Here is a 25,588-nt window from a genome sequence, read left to right as displayed (position 1 = left end):
TTGCAAAAATCAGATTTTTATCAGTAAAGCTGCAACCACTGCTTCCCCAGAAAAACACAAACACACGCACACAAAGCAGGAGCGGGTTAAACCCACTGCGCCACTGCATTCCCCCAAATGAAACAGATTGTTGCTAAAATTTTAGTAATGCTTTAAATAACAACAAAAACACCAACAACAAAAATATTTAAATGAAACTTTCACCCAAAAAAATACATTTCTGCTAATTATCAAGCTGGATTTTAACTGGGGCAAATGAGGGCAAGTAACTTGTTGCAGTTTGAAACCCATGTGCAATACCCACCCTCGCAGAACAGTTAAGGTCAATGTAATGTGTGGGTTTTAGAAGCAGGTCCCTTGAAACCCCCACAAACGCCACTCCTGTGGTACAACTGAAATGCATCCTGTTATTCCCTTGCGAAGATGCAAAGTAATGTACAATTGTCCTCGTTTCCTACGCAACACCGCTTGTCCATACTTGTACAGTATAAGGCTCCTTCTTTGAGTCATTCTGTCTTCTGTCACTCAGGAGGGGTGACTAACTTGGAGCACAATGACGCATTGATACCTCTGCTGCTGTATGACTTTTTTCAGGTACAATCGAGGCCTCTAGGGAAGAATTACAGTACGGACAACAAAGGAACCATTCAGAGAGTCATTCCCGGATACATACACTCATTAAAGGTTCAACAATTTTGGACAAGAAGAAAATATAAATCAGAATACTGACCACTGGACACATACTCTGACTTTACAGTCTTAAGCTACTGACATTTTTCTGGAAATGCCGGTGGCACCGGTTTAAGTATTGTTCACACTTCCCACTTAAATAAAACCCCCTTAAGCAAGTTTGACACCAGACCACATACTGGTCAAAACCACGGCACACCACTCCTAGGGCTTATTTCTAGGTTCCGGCAACTCACAACTGGAAGAGAGACCTATAAATATCTGACGGGTATAAAATCTAATGCAGGGGCTGTTGTCGTCGCAACAGAAAGGCTAAGCTACAAAAAAAGCTGTGTAAACGCAATTATTTCATAAGGATGAAAGCTGCTTTCTCTCGCAGTAATCCCTAAATCACTTGCATTAAATAGAGGTGTCTCCCACTCTCCGAATCGGCTAATTACTCCTTTGTGTTTAATGTTCCACATTTACAACTGTTCTAGCGAGGGTTAAGTTGTCTGAGGCCCCTTGGTAATAAATTCAAACCGTGAAAGAGGCTCGGACGGCTTCACAAAAGCCCGACGCAAATTTATCGTGCATTACAGCGCTTTCTTTTTTCCTGTGGCTTCATCCATGACGTCATCTACCAGCTGAAGGACCCTTCCATAAACCACTGAGAGATCCACCAGGATAGACTTTGGGCAAGGAGAATAAAAGAAACAAGGCATTTTAAAGAAGCCTGCAGTTTTGAGCAGTGCACACCACTTCCAACAAAAAGCATGACCCATGTGAAGATTGAAAAAGGAGGACGAATCTGTAACTCATTTAATTCCAACTGCTCCCCAGGTTGCTGAAACCAGGCCTAAGGGTGTCTTAGAGGCAAAAACTGCCCTAGGCAAAACATTACATCTGCTTCCTATCAATCTGCTCCAGTTTTAGTGATCTACATGAAAAAAGTACATTTAGTTATATTTATTAAAAGAAATTAAAAAAACATTGCACTTGGTGCTTAAACTACATGCACAATTCGGAAGTCTAACTCAATTTGTCTGAAAATTGAACCACTAGGTTACAGTCAATAAAAGCTTAATAATACAAACATCCCTTGATTTATTCACAGGTTATGTTCTGTAAAAGCCTCACATAAAGCCATAATGAATTTAAGATTGCTGTAACACTATTCCAATTCCCATCAACCACTCATCCCATGTAGCTGTATTCCATATCCTATCCTGAAAACACAGGGCTTGACATAGGGGGCACACTTCGATTTTATTTACCAAGTTGACTTCATTCTTTTATTACCTTGAAATGACATGTTCAACATTCATCAGAATCTGGCCACTTTCAGCTTCTTTACATCTTCAATCAATAAAAAGTATAATAGAGACATACTTCATTTTTTGGTAGGGTTCTTTAATAGTTATAATAAACTTATAAAAAACACACAGAAAAACTCCACTATAAAGTTCAAAATGACTGAAAAATACACAGTTTGTATAAACTCTTATTCAAAGCCTACTGTGGACTGATTTATCGCGGAAGTATGTGCAACATTCGTTATCTTGCCATTGTTCAGCAACACAACACCAGACACCAGTTGTAAACACTATGGAAGAGTGTGGAATTAACCCAGTCTCACATTCCTACTCCGTCTGGGTGTGTGTTACTGACACCTAATAGCTGGGTGCCGACACACAGGTCATGGTTGCTGTGCAACACATTTTTGAAAACATATGTAAAAAAATACCTTTAAAAAAATGCTTGGATCTTCAAATATTCAGACTTTCGTAACACAAGGACCCATTGTGTCTTGGTTCAACTAAGAGTGCCAGAAAGGGACATTTGGATCTTATTATGTCTAAACAAAAGTATGTGTAAAAAATGTGTAAATGCTGATCATTTTTAAATGAGAGGACTGAGGGTGAAGATATCAAACTGTCAGAACAGCTAACTGGTTACAGTATATCAGCTTAGGGACATTTATTGCCAGAAAATGCACACTACATTTGAACCAAAAAAAAAAAAAAAAGAGAAATGCATCATCTGTATTGCAGATTGCATTCAACTGAATTTATCCACTTTTTACAAATGTAGCCAACAAAAACAACTGAGAAAGATGACATATTCAAAGTCACGATAATGAGAAATTCTATATGGCATCAGTATAAGACAGTTTTCAACCCCATATGACTAAAGCTCTGTGGGTGAAACAGAAAATATCGATTTAGTTTATCATTGAACAGATGCTGAAGGCTGAAAGGGCGTGTGGAATGTCAGGACCTTTTTGAAGGACTAAAGGTAACTGCTACACCATGTATTTATGTTAGAAAAAAATGGCAATGCAACGTTACTAGAATATGTTGTCGGGAGTCCAGATTCCAGAACACCTTACAGATCGCACGGTGCTGCCAAGTACAGGTGTGGCCTGCAAAGTGAGCCTAAAACCCATTTGTTGGCCATTAAGAACAACTTAGAGCACATGCATCAAAGAAATTTAAGTCTCGGGAAGAGAAATGCACTTGTCAGCACAAAAGAGCCTGGGAACTGCAGAAACACATGGATATCGAGATGGGTCACCCATGGATATGTGATGCCCAGTGTTGCAGAGAAACTCTTCCTAAAACAACAGGAGACAGCAAAAAGGCAGGGAGTTTACACAGGGAACAGGAGCTGTTCTTCACAATGCACTTGAGGAAGGAGAAAGGTAAGGTGCACAAAATGGAACAATCAGTGTGAGAGAGGAAAAGCAGGCTGCAAAATACAAAAGGGCAGCTCCACATGCCTGGGCTAGCATTTGGAGGGCTCGCCCGACACCTTCAACGCTTGCCAGCAATGCCTGCTGTGAGCCGTACCACGCGCTCTGCTTCGTTGGTGCATTTTGCACCATTCTCCTCACTTTTGCCGTCATTACTGTTAAACTTTGCTCTTCCCAAAACACAAATTCAAACAAGACAAAGAAGCAATTGCTTTCTGCTGTCTACGCTAACTTTACCTTATTATGAATTTAACATGTTTTCACAAATGTGCTAAAATATTATGTTTGGTAATGTTTTGGTTAAAAATGTGTTTCATTCTTGAGTGCTTTGCCCCTAACCCCATTTTTCAAATAAGCCCTTTTATTTTTTAGCACAAGTAAGGTTAGCATGATGTTTCCTAGGAAGACAACTACTACGTTATAGGAACACACTGTATACTAACCAAACTGAGCTCTGAAAATAAGGTCAACATGGAGGTATTCATTCATTTGAATCAAACAATCATGATCACATGAGGAAAAGGCATGCTGCAGCCAAGAACTGCCAACCATGAAAATGAGGCAGCAGGCAGCATAGTGGTTACGGCTGTTGGCTTGCAGCTGAGACTCGGGTTTGAATCCCAACCCCTGCTGGAGCACCCTTGATGACGATTACGATACTTGCTGGGAATTGCTCCAGTGAAAATTATCCAGCTGTATAAATGGGTAAATCACTGTTGTGAGTTGACTGGACAAAAGCATAAGCTAAACGTAAAGAATAAAAATGATTCATCGGCCCCATAGGTCTTTCCCAACTTATAGAACCATTGCTAAACCGTAAGAATAAGAATGTATTCTAGAATCATTCAACAAACAGTGCTGTAGACTCTCCTCCACCATTCCAATCCCCAAAAATTAAAAAAGAACAGCAATTACAAAAGCCCTGTAACTAGGCCTAATGGGTCCAAACTCCACAGGTATCCACAGGCACCAGCTGTCCCCATACTGGGCAACAGAGGGTCTCAATCACTGATTCCTCTCCATTCTGCCTGGTAAGTTTGATTTTGGCAAACTGGTGAGCAGATAATTGGATTTCCAATTTGGGCACACAGCCAGAACGGAGGGAAACTCCACCCAAGGCCTGGGCAGGTGGTCTTTGCTCAGTAACATCCTTCTTCCATAAGAGAGCCCGATACAGCCACAGACAGAACCTTTACAAGTTCTCAACACGCTGACCAATCGGATCACTCAAAACAGCAGTATGAGCACCAGATCTGAGGACAATCTGTTCTAGTCCTGTCACAAAACCCCAACACCGTCACACCACCATCAGGCAGCAACTGGGAGACAGGAAGAAAGACAATGAACTGTACGATGCTTTATTTCCACATCCAAAAAAGTGCACCCAATTTCTATATCCAAAGACCTGAAGTTTACTGCTGGGCCTGAAGACCAAGAAGGGAAGATTCCTTTGAAAGTCTAAGCATTCAAGTCATACCTGCCAAAATCTTAACCTACATTCATTTTTAAACTAACTCAAAAGGACAAAAATCCACTCCAGAATTTCCAGTATTTTTTAATTTGTCCAAAGCATTAAAACAAAACTGTGTCCCCTCAGACACCAAGTCGGGCATAAAAAAAGGAGCCAGTCGCATTGGTGTCAATTTCTTGAACACTCCCTGGCTATGAAACACATGTAGCACCCTAATTACACTTCACACAAGATCATGTTTTAACAGGACATGGACAACTGCATTTCAGCAGAACAAAGAAGCAGCCAGCAAGGAGTGGCGGGTTCCTCTGCCTCTTGTTGGAAAACGGAGGGAACGCCGGGCCAGAAATCGCGCACGCGCATCCAAACTCTGGGTTTAAAAAGGCCCCGTCTGCATGATGGGGACAACGACGCGAACACTTCGCAATACAGAGGTTTGCCTGCGGCACAGCAGAATAACCACGATACAATCTGAAGAGATAATGAAGTCCAGAGAAGAGGACAATTAAAGAAAGGGGGGGGGGAGCTGATGAAGTAAAACCCTTCTGCTGGTGCTTCTATGCTTCATCTGTGGCAAAAGAACATTGATTTGCAGCTTTAGAGTGAACTGCTTGTGTGCTTGTGTGTTAAATGAGAAGATGTAAATGAAATAATGACGAAAAGACAGCCCCTAAGGGAGTAAAAGCAAAACTGCAAATGTGCTACAAACACCAGGCCATTCATTATAAATGTGTTTGTCAATTTTTAACCTGTGGTTTTTACAGTTTTCGTTAACTAATATATTAGTTTTGTCGACAGGGAAAATCTGTCAATGCCTACAGACATTTTCTATTACTCTGGGTTAACCTTACGGAGGACAAGAGTAAGGAAAAACCTGACTTTGTTCATTCTGAGCTACAGAAATATTTCTGTGGAGGAAGTAACACTGCTGGTAATTCATTCCAAGATGCAGCAAAACAAAACCTACGTTAGGAAATGTTGAAGGGGGCGGCGTTATCGTTTCTGTAGCGTCACAGGTGCTGACAAGGTCTGCAGTCTCAGGCACGATTCCCAATAATTTACTTAAAATGCAGTAGGAACAAAAAGCTTCTGCAGCCTCATTACACTCAAAACCAACACTTGTGCAACGTGGTGAAATGCCAAAAAATGCACGCAGCCGCAACGATGAAACATTAAAAGGAGGGCATTATTCTGCTCGCTTGTTGCCCTCACTTAGGTGGACGGGAAGGGCTTTCATACCATCCGGGTCCACACGCATCTGCTTCCCCTGGTCAAACCAGGAGCCCTACAAACAGGCTTGAGAAAAGAGTAAAAACAAAGCGCCCTTTAACAGGGAGAATTTCTGTAAATTTCCGTGAATTTCTGAACACCCAGGCAGAAGGGAAACTGACACGCACCTCCCGTAATGAACAAAGCCTTCATCCCTGCTACAGCTTGTCTGCCCTCACCTGTCGCTGCCAAAAAGCTGTCCTTCCAGTTCGGCAGCACCTGTCCAAGAGCCCCTGCGCTGAGGACAGACGCAGCTCTTTCAACACCTTCGAGGGCAGGACGAAACCAGAACGGCGAGAGGGCAGAAATGTGGCAATGCTTGGATAAGGCTCATTTTGGCAGCCCTGACAGCGCACACAGCGTCTGTCAGCATCCCCAAGGCACCGTCGTATCCCTTCAAACAAGTGGCCGGTGTTGCCGACAGCTTTGTTGCCGTTGAACACCACAGGTGGGAGGGGGAATATAATGTTAAAAAAAGAATAATAATAATAATAATAATAATAATAATAATAATAAAATAAACAGCACCAGTCAGTCACATCCTGTTAGAGAGATTTTTCAAAAAAAGGCAGATAAGAGCCAATGATTTTACTGGAACAAAAGCTGGGCAAAGCCGAAATGTGCTCTCAGGGTTGCCCTGCCAGGTACAGGCACAGAAAAGGAAAAGCAAACATTTTTCAAGGCCTGGGCCTGTCTGAAGTCTACTAACACTTTGTACATAGCAGAGCCAAGTGAGTCCAGACCAACAATCTACTGCCTTTTGCTCTACAAAACACCTTAAGTACACATTCCCACACCATCCGATTAAGAAACTTAACAGCCAGTCCCGTCCGTCGTAGACCAGTTGCATTACCTGTTGCTGCTGTGTGTCAAAGCATCTCTCTCACCGTCATCGGCCTTTGAAGTAGACAAGACAGTGTTTTCCTTCCAAGGTCACTAACCGATGAGTGTAAACATTAACCTCCAACATTAACGTGCTTAACTGACTGGCAGAGGTAAACACTGCACTTCTGCCAAACTTGGAACACTGCACTATTATCAACACAAACGGAAAAAAGCTATATTTCTTTACATTCATTTAGCTGATGCTTCCCCCCCCAATTTATTTGTTTGGTTAGCTACTTGCACTGATTTATCCATTATAAAGGTGGGTAATTTTCACTGTAACAATTCAGGGTAAGTACCTTGCTCAAGGATACTACAACAGGAGGTAACATTAGAATTTGGATCTTGAATGCAAAGCAGCAAACTTAACAACCATGGCTTTTAACAGTGGTATTTCAACACTACCTCTGACAAAAGAAAACTTGAACAGTTTTCTGATATACTCACAGCTTTTTTTCTTACTCAGCAATGTAGGTGTAATTCCTTTCGGCTGGACATTACTGACCTATTTTCAAAGTGATACAGGGGTTTTCCATTATACAAAGCTCATATGCATCTTACAGAGGAACAATATATAGCATGGATCTTTTTCCCACAAGAAAAAATGGAAATCATAAATAATATGGATTGAGGTTATAGTTAAATGACTGAAAAACATGCAGACCTTTCCACCTTTTTGCTGGGGGTCTTTGGAGTCTGGCTAAAGGCATGTGGGATTAACAAAGAGGAAAAATAAAAATTAGACAGTGAAATCCTAACTTGGCAAAAACACACAAAGCAAAAACAGCAGAAAGGGAAAAAAAAAAACAACATTGAGCATACAGAAAGCATAAAAAAGTTCATCAGTTACACAGGTCTTTCCCTTCTTATGCAACCTTTACTGAATTTGATAACTCCCCATATTTGTTCTATAGTTATTTTACTGGTGCAACAAATACAGTATTTGGATAATTGTATAGAACTTTCCACTCATGGGAACACAGCAGTGGAAAAAGGAAACAAATGTATGAAGGGCCTTCACGACCAAATAAACTGCCTATTTTTAAGGTATCAGTTGAATATTCCAAAGAATTTCTGTTGTTTTATTATTATATTTGATATAAAGTGTGTACTAACAGTAACAGTCACAAGGTAAAGGGTTTTATAGTGAGATATGGTCACAAATAAAGACAGACACTCAAAGGAACATCATATTCCAGTGCATCGTATAACAGGCACCCACGATATTGCCTTAACTCTTCAAAGGATGAGAAGGTATTTCTACAAGGGATGGAAAATTCTGGGACAAATTCAATAAACGTGTATTTGTCAATGAGTACATTATGTCTGCTATTTGCGGCTGACGGCATCAAGGAGGTGGTCAGGCCCAAGTAGTTCAGCAGACAACATGTAAAACCACCAAGAAGCATTTTGCCAACAGCCTAAAATGTTTTCAGTCTTCTACAGAGATGATGAATGAATGGTTTTATAGTAAGCAGTTCAGTCACGATTAATGAGCTTTAGGGGCTTAAAATGAAGTCATAATATTCCACAATGTTTAATTGTTGACCCTGGATTGGACAAGCGGTTACTGATAATGGAAGGATGCTCGCTTCTTAATAATGTAAAAGTTATTGTGGAAAACATGATGCGTTTCAATTTCATACAAATAAATTAAAATGCGGCAACTGAAAATCATACAGGCATTTCTGTATTTTCACACTACACATAGACAAACACATTCTGAACAATCAATACAGTGAAAGTGACCCCTGATTTACAATTTAATGGGTCAATTGTGCCCTCAGGGAAAACCAGCGCCTTCAAATTAGTGGTAGTACCACAGTTTTTTTTTTTTTTTTTTTTAACATTTCTAGTCTACATTGGGCTAACAGAGAGCACTCAACGTCTCATTCTGAGTTAATGAACTACTGTAACCTTAGCAGTCGTTTCCTAAGGGCTAATTGGAGGAAGTGTAAACAATATGAATGACTACTTCCTTTTTGCTTCATCTCCCCCATCTCTATCTGAGACTATGGCTGCTTGCCTGATTTGTGGTTTAAATTATTAAAATATGTTACATTTATTGCAAAAAGGAAGAAAACTAGAGATTACCTAGGGAAAGGGCAATTCAGAACCTGGCCATTTTTGGAAAGCTTTGATATTGGGCACAGCCTTCTTGCGCCAAAACACCAGCTTGGAAACTTCAGTTTCCTTCTGGCTCCTTAAATCCCCAAAAGGATGTGCAGAGACAGCAAAAGAGGAAAGTCTTGGCCTTAACCACTACGGGCAGCTCTGTAGTGTTACTCAAACGGCAGGGGAGCTGGTGGCACAGTCCCACTGCGCAGAAACCACTGATGCGGCTGTGAAGGGGAAACACCTCGGAGAATCGAGCCTTCTTGCGGAAAAACGGCTATCCTTGCACTCCCACGCAAAAGAGACTAGCAATTACAGTCATGCAGTTCACAGCTCCATGAGGTCATTTATACCTACTGCAATAAGAGATGCTCAATCAAAACAAAAAACCTCAGTGAATGATCCAAAATCCACATGGGTATCATTTGTCTGATGTGATCTGAACAGAATGAGGAAAAGTACAATATATCATAAATAATTGCAACAAATATGACTATTAAATGACCTTACTGGATTTCATTCGGGGAAACATGCCACACTCGATAAGAACATTCAAAACACATGCTCTTCAGGGCTTTAATCTCAGAAGAAAACCTTCCCTCCCTTAAATCAGACAGGATCTCCGCCCTTACAACATGGAAACAACCGACGATTATCTAGTCCACCCAATGAATAGTGGAAAAATATTCAATGAAAGGCCGATGGTGTGATGCAATCCAAATACACCCTGAACTATCTACACAAACCTCCAGCAGTGTGTTACAGTGAGAAGCAGGAGAAGAAACAACCAGCATGGGATCACCCACCACTGAAAGCAGACATGCTGTGAGTTCAGACATTTAACCATGTATTAAACTGAAAAGCGTACACACATTAATCCATGTACTCTGAAGAAAGTCAACATACTGCAGTTCAAATACAGAAATTTCTTAAAATTCTGCTGTTTAAATATCTTCAAAGGGTCATATCGGTTGCAGACGTTAAAGATATCCACTACAGTCCATCTAATGTAAAGTGATCAAATGCTAGTATTAGTGTAGAGGTTAGAGCTACTGCCTCTGTACCCAAAGGTTGCAGGTTTGAACCTCACCCCTGGCTGTAGTACCCCTTGGGCAAGGTAAGTAACCCTAAAAATTGATCCAGTAAAATTACACAGCTGTATAAATTGGTAAATAATTGGAGAAAAGTGTCAGCTAAATGAATAAATGTAATTCAGTAAGAAATTATAGCCCTTTTCCAACAAGAGAAGCACTGGAATGGGTTTGAGCTGAACCCCTTCAAAATATGAGGGACTAAGCTACTTCAAAAAATTATGGAACCCGAACACTGAAGCGAGCCACCCAAAAATAAGACACCAGTTCATGAATTTAGGACACAACAGGTGTTTTCAAACTCCCTGTCAAGGCTGTTTTTACTGCAAGTTGAGCTCTTAAGTAATTTGACATTACAGCTGTTGACTCAATCACTCGCATGATCCAAATACAGCTGATCCACATGGAGACAACTCAACATGCTTTTCCAATTGCATTAAATCAAACTGCTCTTGGACCAAGAAAGCTGCGCCAATACAAAGTCAGATTCATTTTTCGTGCCTTTGCGGAATCAAAAAACAATCAAGACTTTCAGTACAAATTTATTCTGATTAACACAACTCTTGAGAAACTTAATTATCAAATAATGCTGTTTAAATAATGACCAGTTCTATTCATCACATCTCCAGCGACCTTACTACGACATGAATTCCTAGAGTAGGGCAAATGTGATTGGATTAGTCCTGCCACTAATTTAACTAATTTGGATCCATATTATTTGAACTGTGCATTGCATTCACTTAAAAATTCAATAAAACATAATTATACAAGCCCTCAACAGGAACAAAAGTAGCACACAGAGGCCCCGCATGACAAGGTCTGCAAACCCTTGAGCTACAGCAAGCCTACAAGAGCTGAGAATGGAAAGGCAACGGGAAATACGCTCACCGACAACTGAAAGTATCACAGGAATAAACTCAACTCTAACTGAATTGTATAAAACAGACCAAGCTACATCTTTAAATTTCAGCTCTCAATGGACAAAAAAAACCTGGAAAGAAAGCGATAAAGCCTTTGGAATTGACCTGCTGCAGGCTTCCAACACTCATATCTTATTACTGGCAACATTTGAAAAGCACACTAACAAAGCCTGCACGTGTGAACTGCAGCACCCGGAAAGCTGGACGTTTACTGGAAGTAACCCTCGCGCTTCTAAAACTCTGAGAAAGGTCCCCTTTTTTTGTGCAGTTTTGCGAAAAATTTCTTCCTGCATACCATAAGAAAAAACTCATTTCAGTAGCAATTCGGTGATGTGATGACCCAACCTCTAGTGCACTTCAGATTACATTGCTTCACAGACACTGTGCTGAGATGGTGTCTTCTTGCATTACTCCTTCCTCCAGCGTAATCAATATCTGCGCACGTCTTGGCTCATTGAATAACGGAAGGAGATGCAGTTTCGCTCTGTGAAGCTGAGAGCGGGACAGGAAACTGCGGACAGGCAGCTTATTAAGACAACACTATGCCCGAGACCACTGCTCCCACACCATAGTGCTTTAAAACAGTTTCAAACCATTGACTGAGTCAAAGCAGAGGCTCATTTGTCCTCCTGCTAAGGTCACGTCTGAACAGCTGTCATTAAACATCTTTGTTACAATCCCAAAGTAGAGGACGTAAATACTGAAATACTATATTCATGCAGAATCGATACAGCCCATTTAGACACAATCCATATTCCTCCGGTGGATCATGAGTTCATATTGCCCCTGGTAAGCAAGGTTCCAAAGATTTCACTAGACATCCAGCAACAGCAAGAAGTCTGGGGCCTATTATTTGCTCTAAAGGACCTGTCCAGGTTTTAAGAAAAATCAGAAGGGACAAGAAGGGATTCAGCAATAATGAAGAACTCTGCATGCTTACTGCCAACCTTGAGCAGAACCATAAAAACCAGGCTACAGCTCAACCCGAGTTAACCCTTCACTGATCAGAACTACCATCGGCTGCAGAAACCACGTATTCCGATATAGGTTAAGACAAAGAAAAAGCCGCTGATTGTCTTTAAGCAGCCTCTAAGTATTTTAATTTTTGTGCTGTGAAGTTTTTTCCTGTGATGTTTCAGGACTGCACAAGGCACCTGTTCGTGAAACCCCATTCTGAAACAAGTACTTTCTTTGATTAACTATTAAAATGAACCACTCGCTTAGAAAATATTACGGTGTTGAAAATACCACGTGTTGAAAAATGTGTTTCTCCAGCTGTAGAAACTTATGTGAAGAAAATTATTAAAAATAACATCGGAGGAAGCTCGGTTCAACAGCAAAAGGAGCACACTGGCTCCTCCCCTTATGAACACAGTTGAGAAAAGAACTGTTTTTATCCCAATTTGTTAATAAATCCACAGTTACTTTCACCACCAAATCATAATCAACATCTTAATTTATTCATTGGCTGGGTTCTGTAAGAATAAATAGTCTGTGAGACTTGGCTGATTTCTTTAATAAACTTCACCCATCCATCGCCAATAACCAACGAAGGGTTGCAGTGGTCCAGAGCCTATCCCAGAAGCATAGAGCAAGAGGCAGGACGCACCTGTGATAGAACACTGCTAGAGTGCTTTGCCCGTATGGTCACTTACCGTGGCATGTGCTTGCAGGACTTCTGAGATAACCTGGAATGAAATGGGCCATTTGCTCCTTAACACTGGCTATAGTGCGGTGACGTTTCCATTACTCAGCTTATGAAAGCATCAAAGTTACATCCTCTAGAAGCTGTCAAGAGATTCAAGTCTGAACAATGTCCTTCAACTTCCTCTAGAGGTTCCCAGTTGCAGTGACTACAACATGATTAACAATCTGTTCGCAATACTGCTCTTTCTTGCCTAAGTACAGAGGGGAAGAAAAAAAAAAAAAAAAAACACCTGAATTTGCATTTTTAGGAACATTTTCAACCACTTATTTATATACTAAAGCCAAACTGTACGGAGGCCTTGGCAAACAAAACTATGTTTCAACTGGGAGTGTTGACCGAACAGCACACCACAAAGTCAATGCTGAAGCAAAGCTGCAAGCTACCCAAAGCGTATCAGAAGTCGAGACCCATCTCTCTTTCACACTGTGGTTTCTTTGATTACAAAATCAGTAACAGAGGATTGTACGGAACAAGACCCACTACCTTCTACTAAAGCATTTAGAAAGCCACACAAATTTGTGTGCAAGTATGCTTCAAAGTGATACAAGCGTTACTTAAAACTACAGTTCGGACTAAGAGCAGTTTGATTCAGTTTGAACGAATAAAACGAATGCTGTGATAAACTGAATATACAGCCAACACAACATCCCATCATTCACAGCACAATGGATAAAACTGTGTTCCAGGGCAAAGCTCATTTTTTTCCACAAGTAGTCTGCATCTGCAGCATGCAACAAGGACACGCTAACAACAGTGGAAATGCCTCCAGGTTCCACAGTCGGATTCATAAGAAGCCAATGAATTTTGCATGTTCTAATTGTATATTAATGGGATGTTACCTGTCTCACGCTCAGGAGAAAAAAAAAAAGCCTTAAAATTTAAACCTTACCTTTTTCATATAAAATCCCTTATTTATGGGTAACGCTTTCAGGTAAGGGATTCTGATATTGCCAATGTTGTACTGTCTCATTAGGAGGAGGCCATTTCCAAGTCAGAGTTAACAATGTTGCTGCTGAGCCACAGCTACAAACATGTTACTTGTCAAAAGTGACTTATGCACTCATAGATCACTTAAAGTCTGTTTAGCCCCCGTGAAACAGTTTATGTTCTCAGTTTATGTACAGGGAGTCACCGAATTACAAACGAGTTCCATGTCCTCAGTCCATCTAAGTCGGATTTTAATGTCAGAACAGTTAGGTATGGTGGGTATCTAATGTCAGTTAGTCAGATGTTTGAGTTAGTATATCATATACTAATACCTTTCCATGCATAAAAACATTAAAGAAACACTTTGGATACAATAAAACATCTTTAATATAACAATACAGTACTAATAACACAATTTAATGATGTAATGATAATATAACAGGGGTGCGGTGGCACAGTGGGTTTAGCCAGGGCCTGCTCTCCGGTGGGTCTTGGGTTCGAGTCCCCCTTGGGGTGCCTTGTGATGAACTGGCATGCCACCCTGGGTGAGTCCCCTCCCCCACCTGCCTTACGCCCTGTGTTGCCGGGTTAGGCTCCGGCTCACTGCGACCCCACTCAGGACAAGCGGCTTCAGCTAGTGTGTGTGAGAGAGAGAGGTAATATATTGAGATCTACATTAGCATCTGCTAAATGAATAAATGTAACTACAGTATTTGTAATAGAGAGAGCAACAGAAAGAGATAATACATGTTACTACTGTCACAGTCAACAGAAGACACGGAGGAGGCCGGACCCAAGTGCAGGATCATTTATTCATAATCAAAGGACTAGACATGTTTTCATGGTCATGGACGGGCACATGGTCTGTGGGTCGATCGGCAAACTGAACAGAGCTGAGGATCAAATGTCGTGGTCGAGGGACAAGGCGGACAGTAGTTATCAAAGAGACGTGGAACGGGAAACGATGAGGGAGGGACAGGATTCGGTAGAGAAAAGAGGGGGAGGTTTGAGAACGGTGGGGGTTGTCTGGAGTGAGACTCTGCAAGTGGGAAGAACTGTCTTTTGTAGTCGAGTGCTGTCTCAGAGAGAGACAGTGTGTGCGCACAAGCACATGTATAACATTAAAGAAACATTAATGTTTGCTTTTTCTATTGTTCGTTCGCATTTCACCTTTCGCTTTATTATTTACTCTTTAGTTTCAATCGTGATCGTTTCTTTTTTCTTGGATGCATCACCATCACTTGCATCACATTTAGACTTTGGTTTTACTCTCATAACCTTGGCACCAACAAATTTAAGCCAAATACAGTAACACAAGACATGAGACACTGAAGGAAGTCTGTCCTACCTCGGGCTGTTACTTAAGGGTGACCAAAAAAAAAAAAAAAAAAAAAAATATCAACGTCCAGTCAGAACGGGGGTGGTTCGTAAGTACGGGTTGAACGCAAGTCAGACGTTCGTAACTCAGGGATTGCCTGTACTTAAAGAGCCCCTTGGCTCATTACATGTGTCTGTTGCACCTGAATCATTTCATTTCCCTCATCACAACAAACTAACAGTGTTTCCTGAAAGCCCACATTACATGGGCTCCCAAATAAAATTACAGTCATTGCTCTGCTACATCAGTTACTGCAGAAATTGGATTAGCATCAACCTGCATCTTGCTTCGTTAGCCTTCATTGTTCCTAAATGTTCAGTACATCTCAACTATACCACATAAAATAACAAAAGGGGAGGGGAGGGTGCAGCTTTCATGTGACTAGAAATACCCAGCTCACCTGGGGTACCGGGGCTTAATACCAAAAGCTGGGGCAGAAGGGGAATGAGTAGGGACGGGGCTGGAGACAGAATGGGGTGAGGGTGGGGTGGGGGGCAAAGCCTTGGTCCAGAGAGTGGTCAGCGATGCAGGAGCTGTATACTGGTGACTGGGCAGAGATGACACCCCTCAGCAAAGCAGAAACAATGTCTTCTAGGAACAAAAGGATGAGCACGTGAAAGCCAGAGGCCCATCAGACACACAGGACCAACAAAAGGCAAGTGGGAAGACTGAAGGGTACGCGCACACACACACACCACACAGCAGGAGGTATCCTGCCATGCCTATCAGAAATAACAGACAATGCCTCACAACGGCTTGGTATCCATGGCGTAAGACTCTTGCTGGGAAGAAGACTACCCAGAAAGAAGTCTGTCTGCCCCCAAAAGGTCAACTTGCTACAAGTGTTTCAGCAGAACACGGCTCCACAGGGAGGGATGGACAAGTCATGCACAATAGGTGATACGGTGCTCCCCGACCTATGCAGAATAGTTGAATGGGAAGCTGAAGAGGACTGTTCTTGAGAAAAACATTGAAAAGTACTTGCTTTATAACTGCTCCACGTATACAACTGTATTTATAGTATCTTGCAACCTGATTAGTAACATTAGAATACAATTTATCAGAATTTTTTTTCTGAGTCTGTTTTACAGGAGAGGGGGTGCGGTGGCGCAGTGGGTTGGACCGCAGTCCTGCTGTCCGGTGGGTCTGGGGTTCGAGTCCCGCTTGGGGTACCTTGCGACGGACTGGCGTCCCGTCCTGGGTGTGTCCCCTTCCCCCTCAGGCCTTACGCCCTGTGTTGCCGGGTAGGCTCCGGTTCCCCGTGACCCCGTGTGGGACAAGCGGTTCTGAAAATGTGTGTGTGTGTGTGTGTGTTTTACAGGAGACATAGGGAGGGGGAAAAAAAGCAAGATGATCAGACAGTCTGCAAAAATGCATATGTTTTAAGGACTGTGCGTGCAGCAGCTACTTCTCAGAGATTAAAATGGGGCAACTGGTCGTAACCATGATTCCCTCAACGGTGCCAATAATCACCAGTCAAGAATTCCAGGATGAAATGTGAGAACAGAAAAAAAACCTGCTCCAATTAACTCTAATAAATATATTAGCATCTCAGCAGGGAAAATATTCTTTTTACTACTGCTGGCTAATTCTGAAGTTAAGAGGCAAATTAGGTCTGGCATTTTTCTCATCCCTACAAAAAGGCATTCCACAGTAATTACAGAGGAAGCTACAAAGGGACCCAAAGCAGCACAGAAACAGCCCCTCCAAAACTGAACTTCTTGACAGCCAAGCCTGGAAGCCCAAATGAGACCTTCTACACAACATCCCTCAGCCAGGCTTCACAATGTTTGCCAACAACACTGGAGGCACATTCAAAGAAACTCTGCAGCGAATCACCGTAACAGTAGGCCTCCGCAAGCGGCACCGTCGGATGGGCATTGGGTCTTAAGTTCAACATCGCTACCATGTTATATGCTCAAAACGAACCATGGAAAACACTTAATGCCACTTTAATGTGGTCACTTTCCACCGTGAAAAAGAATTACTCATGTGGAAAAAAGACAAAAACATCCGTGTATGGAGGAAGCATTTCCCCATGTTTTATTTTTAAATTTCCCAGAATGTTATTTGCAAAGGACTGCAAAAGCAGCATCATATTGTTTTTTACAAAGAATAATTATTATGTGTCACTTTAGGAACACTGACTTTTGTTACTTTCCCAAAGTGTGTGTGTGGAGAGGGGAGGAGTCAAGACACCAAGAGCCTGAAAGGTTTGGGGGAAGAGCACAGCCTCAAAGTGAGGCAAAAATAAGGGCCAAAACAATGAGAATTCCCATTAAAAGTGCTGTTTATGGAAAAAGCCCAGCACACCACAAGACCAGCCATGTTGGCAGTAGGCTGCCTTTCCCACCATCACGTTACACCAGCTCGCCCGCTTCTTACGCTGCCCCTCGCTCTGCCAAACATCCCCGATAAGGGCAGGAACTCCCAAAGAGCTTGTTCAGGGGTGGAAAGGAGACAAGATCTCCTCCCACTAAAAACAGGTGAATGTGCTGGGAAGTATCTCAGGTTGTTTCTCTACCAAAAGAAAGAGGGTAAAGAGATGCAACACATTCGGTATTCCTCAGACATCCACAGCAGGGTACAGATGTGTCTCTCGCTCAACCGCACACTTCAAACGTCCTCTTGGATAACTGATTTCAATGAACTCCTATCCTGTAAGCTACTGCAGCATGTTTAATTTTACTAAAAATACTTACGACAGTCAACTGTGCTGTTACAGCTCTACATACGCAAACCAGCGAGCATTTTAAATGTCTACTCTTAATACTTAGGGATGTTTGGCGAATCAATTTAAAAACACTCTTTCCTGAGGTATGACAGGTTTCCTTTCGACAGACTGTAACCCACACACACCCGAGCGATAAAAGCAGTTCCATAACTGCACACCTGTTGGTCATCTGAGGCCCCGATGCAGCCGGAGCAGCAGCTCCTAACTCTCCGCCCGTGGTTCCATCGCATGCATGCGGCAAGTGGGACCGAAGCGTTTCTTTCAGAAGCTCAGAACATAGGAACTGTGGCATGAGTACTGAGACTGCGTTGATTTGGCACTTGAGAGCGAAGCACAGACTTCACAGCACCAAATCGTAGCTGCTTCCCTTAAAGTACCGACTGATCACAAAAACTATTCTGTTGCCAAGCAGACACTGTGATGCAAAACAGCTTACTAAGTAGGACACATGGTGGTACAGCGGGTAGCACTGGTGCCTCACAGCTCCTGGGCTACGGGTGCAAATTTGGCTCAGTCTGTCTGGAGTTTGCACGTTCTCATGTTTGCGTGTTTCCTCTTGTTGCTTTGGTTTCCTCCAACAGTCCAAACTTATGTTTCAGGTGAACTTCTAACTCCAAACTGCCCTTAATCTGCATGCGCATGTACACGCTCTAGCGAGTGAGTGATTTCCCAGTGATGGATTAGAATCCTACCCAAAGTGTACCATGCCACACACTCTTTCCAGGATAGGCTCTGGACCACTGTGACCCTACGCTGGACAAGCAGTTACTAATAGGAAATGAACTTGACAAACAACTGAACTTTTTTTCTTCAGCAACTCAAGTACCTGTGGTTACAGTTACAAGCAAAGCACTTCTTAAAAGAAGGACTAGAAGCTTTAGGTCACACACATTGGTCTTCAACCACAACACTACCTGCAGGATAGGAAATACCAAAACAACAATGTTGTTTACCTTGCTGCACAAAGCAGGCAGGCAGACAGGCCAAATTCAAAATTATTATTCAGTACAAACATCCAGAAATGGGAACACAACTAGCCCTTACAGGCACACTATCTACAAATACATATAATAATTTTAACTTAAAAATAATGTTTAGGCAAACTCTAAACTAACCCAAGGCCATTGCGTTAAACTAAGTCAAGCTGGAAATCAGTAACTACTAATAAAGAGAAATAAAACAACAAACAACATGGCCAAATATATCACTTCTGAATCTCCCATGGGTCCTGGTAAAGTTTAAATTTCATCATGTTATTCTAACAGCTTTTTTTTTTTTTTTTTTGGATGGCCAGGTAGAAGCTTTGCACCCCCGAGCTGGGAATTCAGCATATCGAAGACAGGCCTCTTCAAGAAAATAAACGCATTTCGGAGCACTCCGCAGGGAGAAGCCACAAGCAGACAATCAATTGAGGGAATGCCATCTTTCTGCTGAACTGCTTTAAAAAAAAAAAAAAAAGTGACATTTCTTGGCTCTGAGAAGGTCTAAGAATTTATACGGTGCTTCGGTGGACCCACAACCTCCATCACCCCAAGGGTAATTCAAGCTGTAAAACGCAAAGAAGGATGAGAAATACTACGCTTCCAGACCCTTGCAAGTTTCCACAGAACAATCCCATAACATGCTGTATACAAGTTCAGAGGAAACCGTCAAACATGCATTTTGCTTTCTCTCTCTGTACTTTCTTAAAATGACACCTGTCAAAAAAACTGGTTACATAGTACATATGACTACATGTGTATTTCATACTCATTTCAGCCCCTAGAAATAACAAACGCAACGTCCCAAAAATAAAACAATTCCCCTTACATTTTCGGCATGCTTTCACCTTCCTCTGCGCCGCAGATGAACAGAAAGAGTACTTCCCCCAAAGTGAAGCCTTACTCCACCATTCACTTGTGTTTCCTTCACAGCCCCTGGCAGTACCATAAGGAATGCTTTAGGCCAAACTTCTCCACAACCGCCAGCTTAAGTAAAATAAACGCAAGGCTTCGAAACATAGGGCAAAGAAAACATTCCCCTCTCATTAGCCGATAATTGATTTTAATCACCCTTCCGACAAACACGGTATTCCCACTTTCCAGTTACCGTACGAATGTTACTGCGAGAAGCTCGGTCCGACCATGGTCCACGGAGCTCCGATTTCGGAGCCGTGTGTGGAAAGCGAGGGTCTAGAACCAGTTACTCCTTTAACAAAACATTTTTTCGTGCAAACATAGACCTTTAAAGTAATCAAATGAGAGCCAATGTAAGATTACACACAAGTATTGCTTCTTGAAAAGCCTTATTTTTACTCTAAATCAAAGGTGATCTTCTTAAGGTAGTGCCAGCAGGTCATGTCCCGATCAGTGCTGGTTTCCCACAGTCCCAGAAGGTTCTTAGTTCTCACCTCCTACTGCTGTACTTACTTAGACCAGAACTGATAGAGAGAGAATACCCCGCTGTATTATACATGGGTAAAGCACTGTAAAGTCAATGGTCATTTAAAGTTAATTTACACTGTATATCACTTACAAGCAAGGCGCTGTGATTTAAACAAAAGAATTTCTTCCTATAGCAGCTGTAACAACTGCGTAAGGACAGTGCAAGGAAGGAGGTAGCATTAACAAACCTTACTTACAGTAGCTTGTAAGTAAATCAAAGTCAATTTTTTTTGAGAATTTGCCTACTTTTTGCTGTTTTTATGATTAAACTTTGCGATTTCACCGGTCAGGACTCTGTGGCTAAAACGAGACGGAACGCGCCGTGTGAAGAAGAGTCTGGAGCAGCTCGAAGCGCACTTCAAATCGCGGATAAAGTGTAGTTTTTTTATTAATAAAAAGTAAAAGTGCGGCGTGAAACGGAGGCGCAATGAGTGCGCGCGCCGGTCGCCTGGGACGTTTTCAATCATGTGTGTGCGCGCGCGCCCCGTTGCCGTTTCCCTCCTCAGTGCTACAGGCCTGCTGCGTGAGGGAGACGCTCATATCCCCTCGCGCGCTCAAAAAAAAAAAAAAAAAAAAACACAGCCCCGCGCGCAGCACGGAGCCGCCGCCACAACTGTTGAAACTTTGGCCAACATTTATTCCGAGCACTTCACGCCGCGTCCATTTTTGTTTCGAGCTCGCTGGGTCGCGACTCGCAGCGACGGCCACACGACTAACTCACTCGCCCCCGTGGAGAACAAAGCGACTGGGCGAAAGGGCTCGAATGTAGCGCTGGGGAGGGAAGAGAAGATTCAGCGGCATTTGCCATTTCGAATAATTCTGTCACGCGCCGAATCGGTGCCAACAACAAGAAGGCTTCGGGGCGCGCCACCGGGAAGGGACCGCGTTCGCCGCGCTAAACGCCCCCCTGTTTGCCTCACATTTCATGGTTTTGCCGTTCATTTCCTGGAGAAATGCGGCGGGCGCGGAGTGAAGTTTTCTTGCGGGTCCTGACAGACGCGCCGCCGCGGTCGTGTCCGCGCGCGCGCACTTACACACACACACACACCGGGTTAGTGTGGAGCACCGGCGGCTCTTTAACTGCATTTCCCTCCGGGTTCCGACCAGCGAGCGCGGTCGACCCCACGAACACGTCCATTTCAAATAGCATTTACACATTTTTCTGCGTTTTCCCCCTTTTTTCTCCGAGAAAAGCGCCATGTTGAGGGAAGTCGCTGCGCTTCCCCCCACACACTCCTCGCGCCTCTCCCGCGCCGACTCTCTTCCCAAATGAAGAGATGGCATCAAAACAGCCGGGAGGGGGGGATGAGAAGCGCGGAAACGCGGCCATTACCTTTGCGATTGCTTTCCTGTAGCGCATGGCGGCTTGCTGGATGAGGGCGCGCACTTTAATGCTGCCGTCTCCGCAGGGAACCACCACCCTGGTCCGGCCGAAACACACCGTCACTTTCATGGTCTACAGCTTAGTTCGGCGCGCGGCGCCCGGCTCCCGACGAAACGCTCGCGCTGCTCCTGTCCTCGCATCCAACCGCCGTGGCGTCGCCGGCGTGGGTGGGGTGTGTGTGTGTGTGTGTGTGTGGGGTGGGTGCAGAGAGAATTGTAATCCCGAGGAGTAGGAAGAAGGGGCGCGAGGTCCTTCACCTCGCCTCCATGCCGCAGCTTGCGAGCTGCGTGCGCGAGCCACTGCGGCCACCTGTTCGGCTTCCCAGTGAGTGTGCGCGCGCTCGGAGCGGCGCCGCCACGCGGGGAACTGACTAGCTTCGTGGAAGTGATGTGGCAAAACTCCAGGAGCGCAGCGAACTTTGATCCCGAAACACAAAATTGAAAACGCGGATTCCCAAACTGTGCTCAACAGCTACAGTATTTTCACTTAGCAGACACTTTTCTCCAAAGCGACTTCCAGTGAACTCTGTGTGTAGTGTTATGAGCCCACACACCTTATTCACTGCTGTGATTTACACTGGGTCACTCATCCATACGTCAGTGGAACACACACCCTTTCTGTCACTCACACACTATGGGTGAACCTGAACAGGTTGTCTTTGGACTGTGGGAGGAAACCAGAGCATCCAGAAGAAACCCACACAGGGAGAACATGCAAACTCCACACAGACTGAGCAGGGATCGATGGGGTTGCGGGGAACCGGAGCCTAACCCGGCAACTCAGGGCGTAAGGCTGTAGGGGGAGGGGACACACCCAGGACGGGATACCAGGCCGTCGCAAGGCACCCCAAGTGGGACTCAAACCCCAGACCCACCGGAGAGCAAGACCCAGTCCAACCCACTGTGCCATCGCATCCCCCCCAATCCCATGTATCTTTCCCAAAATGCAGTTATAAACTCCAGTACCAGTTTTCATTCCCAAAGTACACCTTAAAGCTCTGATATACCAAACTTCAGCACCAAAATACAGTCGTACACAGCAATCCCAAGTATCCCAAATATTCCCAAAAGTTCTGAATGCCAATCCCAGAATAACCCTAATCTCAACCCTGAAATTCAAAAGCAAAACACAAATGTCAGTCCTCAGCTCCAGTACCAACAGTGTTTTTGAACTGAAATTGTTCTATAGGAAGGGACAAGTAGTGTAGTGGTTAGAGCTGCTGCCTTTGGACCCAGGTTTGAATCCCACCTCCAGTTGTAGTGCCCTTGAGTAAGGTACTTACTATGAATTGCTCTAGTAAAAACTATCCAGCTGTATAAATGGGTAAACAATAGCAGGTAAAATATGTGAGTTATGGAATGAGCTGCCCTTATCATCATGTGTAATACTGGAACATAAATATATAGATGCTCTATGAAAGACATGTCATTTCTTTGACTGTACAGTAAAAAGTACCTGCAAGTGCAGCAGCACCAGGGCAGTCCCACCTGGAGGGGGGGGGGGGGTTTACACCTCTTATGCTTCCCTTCACTGCTCTGTATTGGGTGTTCTCATGTTCTCCTCATTCCCATGTGTTACTCACCCAAAAACAGTAAAGTAAAAGAAGCTCTACTGCACTGCGGTGAAAGATAAAGTGGCACAGCAGGTAGCGCTGGTGCCTCAAAGCATCTGGGCTATGTGACTTGATGTAGGTTCAGTCCCCACTCTGTTCTGTGGAGTCTGCATGTTCTCACCACATCTGTATGGGCTTCCTCAGGGTGCTCTGGTTTCCTCCCACAGTGCTAAAACATGTTTCAGGTAAATTATTGACTAAGCTGCCCATAGTGTGTGTGTGTGTGTGTGTGTGTGTGTGTGTGTGTGTGTGTTACATTTCTCTGCTGTTTAAATGATTGCAGGCGGTTTAGCATAGCATATTGAACATTTTAGGTCTCCTTGGACAAAGGCGTCAGCTGAGCACCAGTAAATCATGGTTTTAAATCAACTCGGAGAAAAGCATCTGCTAAATGAACAAATGTGAAGGACATGATTATTACTTTTCCAGCCAAACTTTTTCTCCAGAGCAACTTGTACTCTTGACTATTGACAACAGGTGAATGTGTTAATGAAGGTACCGCTGTTAGAAACCCTATATTACCCCTCATGGGACTTCAGCTGTCTTCCTTAACCACCCTGCTGCCCCCTGCCATTAATGTAGGGGGGGCAAAATCTTCTGCTGGGCATCTTTCTTGGAGAAAGGCACAGCGGGTGGCACAGCTGGCGCAGGCTGCGTGAACCGGAAGCTTCCGCACGTTGTCACTCCGCGGCCGTTCTCTCCACAGCGCAGAGCGTCACGTGAGCATCGTTTGTTGAGCAGAGCAGGGGCTCCTGAGGCTCCCCTTGAGGGGGTGTTCAGTCTGCAGGGGGCAGGAGGACCCAGGTAAGGTCACCACGTTTTTGCCCTGCTGCACTGGTCTCGCAGATCACGCTGCTCAGGAGGAGCAGCAAAGCTAGTGGAGGAGGTACAGGGCTCTGAAAAGGCACCTGTCCTAGTTTTTCTTTTCCCCATTTATCTCAATTTTTTGCAGCTTTTTGGCATTAAATTTGATAAGATCTTTTTGTCAGTTCAGAAAATTATTAATATTAATAATAATAATAATAATAATAATAATAATAATAGTTTTTATTATTAATAACCCATTCGAATCAGAATAAGAACGAGCTTTATTGCCAAGTATGTTCACACATACAAGGAATTTGTCTTGGTAACAGGAACTTCCACAGCACAGACAGAATGACAGTGACAAGACAGGTGAGAAGATAGAGTATGTGAACAAGGGATAAAAATATTTAGAAATATAAAGTACCCAATATACAAAAATAGTCACTAGATACAAATGCAAGGGAGTGTGAGTAAGAGATATGATGTGATAAATAGTTATAAATATAAATATAAACAGCATTATGTATTGCACTGGTTTACTCTCTAGGGGAGAGATTTAGGTGTTCATGAGGTAGATGGCCTAAGGAAAGAAACTTTTCTTATGCCTGGCTGTCCTGGTGCTCGGTGCTCTGTAGCGCCGGCCAGATGGTCATAGTCAGGAATAATAATCACAACGGAGCGTGAGAGAGAAAACGTGACACCAGTACTGTTTTACTATCATTTCCTTGGTGTGACACATAATGAACCTTGAGCAGATTGACTGATCTACTGTAAATACCTATATTTGTGTCTATTTATCTACTATTATACCACTCTTGTATATAGAACATCTAGGCTATATAATGTTGTACTTGTATACCTAGAGACTACGTCAATGAACCTCGAACCCTGACACGTGCACTCACGCCGTGTAAAAGCAGTCACGCGGCAGTCCTTAACTGGTTGCGACACCTTTAGCTGCAACGACTGCAACTAAATTGTTCCTGCAGTCGTTGACCGGGTTCCATCATAACCGTGGAGGAATTCCGGCCCACGGAACCGCTTCAGCTCCGTAACATTTTTAGGTTTTTGGGCACGAACGACTCTTTTCAGGTCTCGCGACGACATCTCGGTCACGTTCGGGTCCGGACTCGGACTTACCGTTCCGTAACGTTCGGGCTTTTTAGCTGTTCCTGGATCGTCGTCTTGCAACCTGATGCAGCTGCACTTCAGTCTGTGTGGAATTTGAATGTTCTTCCCATCTTCTTGTGGATTTCCTCTCGTGGCACCAGTTTCCTCCCACAATGCAGTGTCTGTGGTGCATCTGAGTGTGTGTGTGTGTGTGTGTGTGTGATTTCACAGAGATGACTCAGCATCCCCTCTGGGGTTTATCCTGCCTGACACCCTATGTGAGCCTCTACTGGACAAGTAACTGATAAAAAGCACATTTTACTGTTAAAA

At 43.4% G+C, this 25,588-nt stretch overlaps 1 protein-coding gene across 8 annotated transcripts in view; it reads right to left on the bottom strand.

Moving 5' to 3' along the window:
- Positions 1-22,070, bottom strand: part of pard3aa (par-3 family cell polarity regulator alpha, a) — a 318,437-nt gene extending 296,367 nt beyond the window's left edge. For 4 of the 8 annotated variants that reach the window (XM_029246102.1, XM_029246106.1, XM_029246105.1 and 1 more), the window contains exon 1: positions 21,679-22,067. In XM_029246102.1, coding sequence (XP_029101935.1) covers positions 21,679-21,798 — 120 coding nt within the window. In that variant the 5' untranslated portion in view covers positions 21,799-22,067. Of the gene's footprint in view, positions 1-21,678 lie in introns of all 8 variants that reach the window. The other 4 variants (XM_029246101.1, XM_029246104.1, XM_029246099.1 and 1 more) reach the window with 2 other exon arrangements.
- Between the last annotated feature and the right edge of the window lie 3,518 nt (positions 22,071-25,588).

The sequence above is a fragment of the Scleropages formosus genome, chromosome 19 (genome assembly GCF_900964775.1).
Source record: "Scleropages formosus chromosome 19, fSclFor1.1, whole genome shotgun sequence".
Lineage (NCBI taxonomy): Eukaryota > Metazoa > Chordata > Actinopteri > Osteoglossiformes > Osteoglossidae > Scleropages > Scleropages formosus.
The sequence above is the reverse complement of the archived record's forward strand: the minus strand, read 5'-3'. Positions and strand labels throughout refer to the sequence as shown.